This window comes from Henckelia pumila, chromosome 4 (genome assembly GCF_033568475.1).
Source record: "Henckelia pumila isolate YLH828 chromosome 4, ASM3356847v2, whole genome shotgun sequence".
Classification (NCBI taxonomy): domain Eukaryota; kingdom Viridiplantae; phylum Streptophyta; class Magnoliopsida; order Lamiales; family Gesneriaceae; genus Henckelia; species Henckelia pumila.
In genome coordinates, this window is record NC_133123.1 from 30,577,172 (window position 1) to 30,585,759 (window position 8,588).

Below are 8,588 nucleotides of genomic sequence, written 5' to 3' on the forward strand. Positions count from 1 at the left end.
TTCTATATGAGCATATCATAAATTTAATTTGTTTTCACAGTTATAATATTAAATTTAGGATGATATTTCAGTTTTGCGACTCAATTATAACCATTCTATCATCTCGAAGAAAAAAATTCTATTGTACCATATGTTAGTCTATAGTCTAGACTCTCATTAAAAGTCAACTATTTAAAAACTAGCATAAATGCCAAAAAGATGGAGGGAAAAAAAATATACAAACAACAGTTGGTGACGTGGTGGACAAAATAAAATAATTACCACAACATAAAGATTATATATTTATAACTAGCAGTAAAACACGTAACACATTTATTTTTTTGACAATAAAACACGTAACACATTTGATACATGTACACAAATATTTTGTATTTATATATATATATTTTTTATTAATATTATTTGCTCTCCAGTAAAGCAAAATGGATGGTTAAAAAAACATGATGAAAATGTCGAGAGAGTGATGTAATTATCTTTAGATAATATTAGTTTTATCATTCATGTATTGCTAGTTTTAGTGAAAAAAAAGCATGAAGACAATTATCAAAATGACAAAAAATAGTTATTATGTGACCTTCTTAAAGAATTATTATATTGTATAGATATATTTGAAGCAATAATATCCCACGAGCATAATCGCAAAGGGTAAAATCGTGAACCATGTTGTGTTCCTGGAAAATTAGATATATTTTTCGGCTATTTCCAAGAGAGACTCGTAAAGTCGTTGAGGCTCGGAGATCATCGCCATGTGATCTGCACGATCAATTTGTTTTACTTCATCCACTCCAAAATTTTCAATTTGCCAACGGCTGAAATTTACTGGAATGGCCTTGTCCTCAGAGGCAACAATATAAACCCTCTTCACAGATCCAAACCCTTTAGCTGAGAAAGGCCTCTTCTTTGACAAATCTTCACGAAATAGAGAGCTTGGCCTCGCCAACATATTTGCCAACGCCACATCCTGCCAACATGGTGTCAATTGATTCCATTTTGGGCAGAGCCGTAGTCAGGAGTATGTAGCGATTACAAGTTCCCAAGTCATAAAAAAATTATATATTTTTAAATGCGATAACCCAAATTTTTAAAAATTTTATTTTCAAAACTAATCAATCAAAACATCAGTCTTAAAAATTAAACAAAAACTTAAGCACTAATACGCATTTTAATATGATAAAAATAGATCTTCATTAACAGCAGAGTAATGCAATTCATGTAGCTAGCTAGCAAATATATTTATTTTAAATAAATAATCTATCACATAAATGTGATAAAATTAATAAAATAACCGGATTAAATAAAAATCACATAAAAATTAAATACCTTCAATTAATTTCACCAAATCTAGAAAAATTAATAAAATGATAAAAATTAATTTCAATATTCACTAAAAACCGAAAATTCACATCTCAAAAGTACCTGCTTTTAGTTAAAGAGTAAAATTTACTAAAATCGAAATGGATTGCATAATATATAACAAATTAAAGAGTTGGGCTCAATAACGAAATCGACCCCCGGACCCAGTCCAACACCTTAACGGGTACGCCCCCAAGATTCGAGTTCAGTTTTAACCCAATTTATTTTTCATATTTATTATTCTTGATAAATAAAAAAATTATTATAAATATCTATACTATATTGTTAATTGTTAAAATTGAGAGAACGAAATTAAATATTTGTAATATTGTGATGATAATTTCAAAGTATGCAAGTCTTTTCAAAATGGTATATGAGAAGAAGCTAAAGGGGGCATTATTACGTCGTATCTGGCATGAAAAACTTTGTTGTATTTCACTAACAACAAATATAGACTCTCTTTGTTTTTTGCTAATGAAGAAGTTTATCAAATTAATTAAAATGCAATTTTCAGTTTCGATAAAACTCCATACCTATCTATCTATACTTACTATATATATAAAGAGTTGACATCTATACTAATCAACTTGGTCCGTCAATATGATACCAATGTCAAATTACATATTTGATAGGATCCATTATTATCTCCTCCAATTTAATTAAAATTTTATATTTTTATTTTTTGAGAATACAATACAATCTTGATTGAAATAATTACAACCATAAAGTAGTTGCCCGCACGACCGTACTATAGACGAGACTAGAGCATAGACATGAGACGTGCTTATCTCATGCAGAAAAATTACAAAGATAACTTCTAAATCCACCTTACATATTTCTTTATTTCTAACCTAGCTTCCTCAAAATTTTCACATAATATTTTTATTATATATATACATGCGCATTATAGATAGCTGGTATATATAAAATTGTATTACCTTGTACATTAGTGTCGGACATAACATGATTTCACGTCTTTGGAGCGTTAAATGATATGATAAGAAGATGATTATAACATGATTTCACGAGACGAGAATAGGGAAATTAAATTAAGAGAGAATTAACCTGTGGGGAAGAGAGTTGATAGAGTTTGAAGCTTATATATTTGGGGCCGAACATAAATGAAGTGAGAGGCTCTTGAGGGGTACCAATCGGAGTGAATTCTGTGTCTAACGATTCTTCCGCCGGAGTTCGTTCAGAGTACTTCAAATTAATTTTGAAACAAAAGTTAGAAAATATATAATCCTTTCGTTTCCCTTCATTTTGAATAAATTTTTTGTAATCTAATTGACACCAAAAGTTGATCCACAACATATTTGAATTATTGAATCCATGCATAATACTATAAATAATCAAGAATAGTCTAGATACATATATACATTAGTACGTACTATGAAGGTGAAGGTAGATTATATATATAGCTTGTTGAGTTTTTTTTTTTTTTTTTTTAAAAATAAAAATGCAAATAGACAAACAAAATAGGAAAAATAAGTTTTTTGGTCCATTAACTTATTTATATTTTGGTTTTGGTTCATTAAATTTTCCAATGTTGGTTTTGGTACACTAACTTTGCATTTTCAGTGTTTTTTGGTCCAATTTCATACGTCAACTTTTGATTAGTCCAAAATGATGATATGAACCAATCAGAAGCTGACACGTATGCAGTTGGACCAAAAAACACTAAAAACGCAAAGTTAATGTACCAAAATCCATATCGAAAAAGTTAATGGAGCAAAACCCAAAAGAGATAAAATTACTGGACCAAAAAACTTATTATCCATAGAAAATAATTAGAAAAATTAGATAAACCTGATCCAGCACATATGATGGCTCATGTTTAGCATCAGGCATATAGGCAGCCAAGAAAACGGCCACGCCGATCTTCTCGGGGTACATGTCCATCGCGGCGGCGATGTTCAATCCGCCGACGCTATGTCCTACCAAAACCACCTTCTCGTCCGGCGGAATCGAAGCCATGAATTCCAACAACGGCTTCGTGTAGTCGTCGAACGTTCGGACGTCAACCATCAGGCTTCCCGGATCGATGCCAGAGGCCGACATGTCTAGGGCCGTGACGCGGTGGCCGGCCGCCTCGAGCATGGGCTTGAGTTTGTACCAACACCAAGCACCGTGGCATGCGCCGTGGACTAGAACAAAATGTGCACCTTGCATTGGGACTTCCGTTAATTATATTTGTTTTGAGTTATCAAGTTATATATTGTTTTTTTGTTTGATTGGGGAATATGAGGTGATGCATGTCTTTATATAGACGCTACGCGGATGGAAATGAACATATGTGACTTTATGTTCAATCAAATATTCAAATTTGTACTTCAGATTTTTTTGGACTTAGTCGAACTTCAAAATTGGAACCATCAAATAATATATATTTCCTCACTCTTACGATCTTATTTAGGCTTTTTTTTTCACCCGTACCAAATTATATATAGTTTAGTTTTCATATTTAATGTAATATGTTCTATTCTTTTATCAATTTATATATTAAATTAATCTAATTAACTCTTAAAAAATTATTTTATTTTATTAAAACTTCATTAAATAAGGGTAAAATAAGAAATTGCTTTCTAAAATTTACTTTCACAAACACTTTCTTAGAATATGTGAAAACACACACTTGTCTATATAAATGGGATGTATGAGAGTAAATGATATGCTCGATTTATTTTCTTTGGATCTTAGACTTAAATATAAAAGATCTAGGTAGTGTTTGACTATGCTAAAAAAATGATTAAAATTTTCATTTTTTCAAAACATTTCCAAACACTACCTGAATATATGTAACATTCAGACTACTTGTTTTTAATATGTTTACAACTACTGGAAATTTAGGTTTGTTAAAAATACATATATAGACCGACCCAATTTATCTTAACATGAAGTTCATCATATGTTATTCCTCTGAATTCAATAATTCATGATATCTTATTTAAATCTACCAAATCATTTTGTTAGGTACATAAGTTAGCAATCTTCATAACATGGAATGCCAAAAATTATCGTATGAAATTACTGTTATGTTCATGGAAAATATTAAATCTGTATTTAACTCCAAGAGTAGACCAATATGAGATATGAGAATAGGCTACTACTGTATTTGATACCACCACCCGAAGATTGGAGTACACTTAATGTGGATGGGAGCTGGTGTAAAAAAAATGACCAAATGGCTGGAGGAGGTGGTCTTTTAAGGAACGTTTTAAGGGAATGGATTAGGAGTTTCATGCATAATATTAGGCATTGTTCAATAGAGGAAGCATAGTTTTGGCCTGTTCGACAGGGTTTGGACTTTGGAGTTAGCTTGGGAGAATTTTTTTTTTTTTTTTTTTAAAGATTATACTCGAGGTTGACTCAATGGAAGTATTTAAATGGCTTAAAACTGATTAATTATGTAAGGCCCGGGATTAATTAGAAATTAATTCGAATTTATTTAATTTTAATCCGAGTAAATTTAATTTGGAAATATTTAGAGTTTTAATTTAAATTCTAATATTCTTAAATTATTTAGGATTGAAATTGAATTAAAATAAGGGCCGAAGATCAAATTGCAATTATTGAAGAATCTAGGGACTAAATTGCAATTTCTATTGAAAGTTATCAGATTTTTTTGGTGATTCAGCATGTACACGTGCATGATATTGAGAATTCAGAAGTTTTTGAAGCAGAGCCCGTCTTTCTTCCTCTTTTCTTTAGAAAGTTTGATTTTCGAATTGCCATAACTTTTGTTCCGGTTGTCCGATTTCGATTCCGAAAAGTGTTCTGGAATCCTTACGACGAGGGCTTCGATCTCGTGTAAGTTTTATGTTATGTTTTATGGATTTCGAAATTGATATGTGGCAAAGATCAGATTCTGAAATTTTGGAATTGTGCTTGGTGTTCTATCGTTTGAATATGCAACACCGGAATTGATGAGCTTATGTTATTGTGTCCAAATATGATCTCCAGCTTATGATTGTAGATTATAGCTATTTCAATGAAGATTTGAATGAGTTATATCAGCTGGTTTGTGAAATATATCTATAAGTTTGAATGATATTGAAAAGAGAAATGATTTCGAAGTCGGGATTACGTCGGTTACCGATTTGGAATCGCTACGTCGTTTAATCGAGTTTTGGAACTGTTTTGATAGCCGAATTCTGAGTTGAAGTTGTTATTGAGATGTTATCAATGTTATAGTATTTTTATTGTTCAGTTTCAGTCAAGTTTGGAAGGCCAACAACACGAGACGCCGACTTGAACGAACGAAGAAAGAGTTGAGGTTTGAAATGCGATTGATTGATGAATTCTTGATGGTTTTGACTCGTTTCTGAAATGATAGATTGGTATGAAGTTTGATATATGTATTTTGATTATATCTGCAGATTTGAAGAGTTCAGAACCTCGATAAACGAAGGTATAATGACGACATCGCGAAATAGGGACTTTGAAACTCAAGAACGATTATCTTTGAGTTGGCCCGCAAAAATCACATACTTGTTTATGTTTTGATTTGATTGTGGTGTTGTCGATCCATCTCAGGTAGTGGATCTTTAAATTTGAGTTGCTATGATGTTATATCGAATTGATTCTAAGCCAAGGTTGCGGTTAACCTTATTTGCGAGTCGTTTACGAATTCGTTAGATGGATATCCATGTCAAGATCATTTATGAATCTTGATGGCTTCGAAGTTATATGAATCAATTCATATTTAAAGCGTTTGAGTACTCTATTTGTTGAGTCGAGTTTTAAATAGAGTTAATATGATTTATTTAACGCTTTCGATATGTTGGTTATACTGAGATTTGTATCTCACCGGAGTTTATCCGGCTGTTGTCTTGTTTTGTATGTGTGCATGACAACAGAGAGGGCAGGAGCTGATCATCGACGTCATTGATAGATGGGAGAGAGTCTAGCACGTGAGGACTCAGGTTGTAGATGATGTTTTGAATGTTAGAAGCAAGGAACTTTAGAACTTGTTGGTTTTGGAATACATGTATAAAACTTGAGATATTTTGTGTCGTTATCGTTATCGTTTCTTTAGCGACTTGGTTGATGTAATAAAATGCATGTATACTTGCTTGAGACTTTGTTAGATGTATAAATTTGTGTTTACATTAAAGGAAACAAGTTTTGGAGCTGTCAATTACCAAGTTTTGGAGCTGTCAAATGTGGGCAAGAATCTGCCCAGGGCCGTGCTCGAGCTGCAGAAAACAGTAGCCCGAGCGCAGCCCGGTGCAGAAAGTTCTGCTTCGAAATGGGCAGGGCGCGCCCGAGCGGCGCTTTCAAGCCGCTCGAGCGCAGCCTATTTTAAAAAAAAAAAAAAATTTGTTTGTTACAGCTTCGGATGCTTGGTGATTGCTTATTCATTAATTGCCCTTAAGATTTGAGATTAGCAACCCGAGGCCCCACAACAGGTGGTATCAAAGCGTTAAGTTTCTCGGACTAAGAATAGATGAGTGGGGTAGATCGAGTCTTTTATTCTGATTTAAGTATTCTTGAAGAATGTTTATTATCTGACTTGATTTACAGCTTTAAGAATTTCATGCTATCCGTTATCTGATATTATTTGAAGCATGTAATAATAGGACTGAATCAGATTCGATATTTTGAGAAGGCATTGAGGAACTGAAATAGAAATGTGTTATGATATGATGAACTGTACACTAATGTGTTTGATTATCAGATATGCCTTCCCGACAAGCACCGAGAGTTAGGCAGACATTGGCTACGAATCAGCCTGAACAAACAAATGCTGCACAGGTCCCAGTGACAGTGTCTGAACATGGACAGGGTAGTACGTCTACTGATGAGTTCAGTGATGGTAATCCGATGGAGAAACTTTTGAAACGATTCTAGTCATTCAAACCACCAAAGTTGCAAGGAACAGAGAATGCTATAGAGTGTGAGAACTGGCTGGAAGATATTGAGCAGTTATTTGAGTCTATTGACTATACAGATGATCGTCGTGTGAGACTGATAATTCATCAACTGCATGGCCTTGCCAAGAGTTGGTGGATAGCGACGAAGAGAGCACTGGAAAACCAAAGTACTGTTATTACCTGGTCTGTATTTCGAAATGCTTTCTATCAGCGTTTCTTTCCTGTGTCTTACCGCAAGGACAAAGGAGCAGAGTTTGCAAGTTTGCAACAGGGACAATTGAATATTGAAGAATATGTTGCCAAATTCACTAGCCTGTTGAAGTTTGCACCACATATCGCTGTTAATGACGAAGCTCAAGCCGATCAATTCATCAATGGCTTGAATCCTGAGGTGTTTACACTGGTCAATTCGGGAAGACCGAATACCTTTGCTGATGCTCTGAATCGAGCAAAGGGTGCTGAAGCAGGGATACTAAAACAACGAGAAGCACAGTTTGTGCCACAGCCAGTGAGACAACCACAAGAACAGCCACAGATTCCACAGCCACCTCGATTTGAAGCTGGAGGTAGCAGCAGTGGAAAGAAAAATTTCTTTAAGGGTAAGAGCAAACAGTTCAAGAGATCAGGTGGTGGTAGCTCTTCTAGTTCTAGTGGATCCCGACAGTCTAGAGCTGGACAGAAGTCTGATGTATATTGCACCAAATGTGGAGGTCGCCATATTGATGAACAATGCCGAGGTGTGTTTGGAAGCTGCCACATTTGCAACAAGATGAGACACTTTGCAAGAGTGTGTCCACAACGAGGATCTGAAGGTGCACAGGGTGCAGGAGCATCGAGACCGGTGGGTCAATCTACATCTTCAGTTCACTCTTTTCAACCACAGCCTGCAGCACCGAGTAGAGGAGGAGGTCAGACGGTGAATCAACCTCCAAGGCAACAAGCAAGGGTGTTTGCATTGACTGAGGAGCAAGCACAAGCGGCACCAGATGATGTGATTGCAGGTAACTGTTCTCTTTATGGTTATCCTGCTTATGTCTTATTTGATACTGGTGCATCGCGTACTTTTATATCTGAGCAGTTTGTTGCATTGCATTCATTACCTGTTGAGCCCTTAGCTACTGTTGTATCTATTTCATCACCTCTGGGTCGAGGTATTGTATCAGTGAAGTCTGTACGAAATTGTATATTACAGTGTGAGGGGCATGAGATTGAGCTTGATTGTATTGTACTCGGTTTGTCTGATTTTGATTGCATAATCGGTATTGATATGCTAACCAAGTACAGAGCTACAGTAGACTGTTTTCAGAAGATTGTGAAGTTCAGACCTGATATGGCTGATGAATGGAAATTTTATGGTAA

General features: G+C 34.6%; 1 protein-coding gene across 1 annotated transcript; it reads right to left on the bottom strand.

Annotated features, from left to right (window-relative positions):
- Positions 1 to 614: 614 nt before the first annotated feature.
- Positions 615 to 3,557, bottom strand: LOC140866689 (salicylic acid-binding protein 2-like). The gene is made up of 3 exons (XM_073271724.1): positions 3,163 to 3,557; positions 2,419 to 2,556; positions 615 to 961 (listed from the first exon to the last, which is right to left on the bottom strand). The coding sequence occupies exons 1-3, from the start codon at positions 3,523 to 3,525 to the stop codon at positions 680 to 682; spliced, it is 783 nt and encodes a 260-aa protein (XP_073127825.1). The 5' UTR covers positions 3,526 to 3,557; the 3' UTR covers positions 615 to 679.
- Positions 3,558 to 8,588: the final 5,031 nt, after the last annotated feature.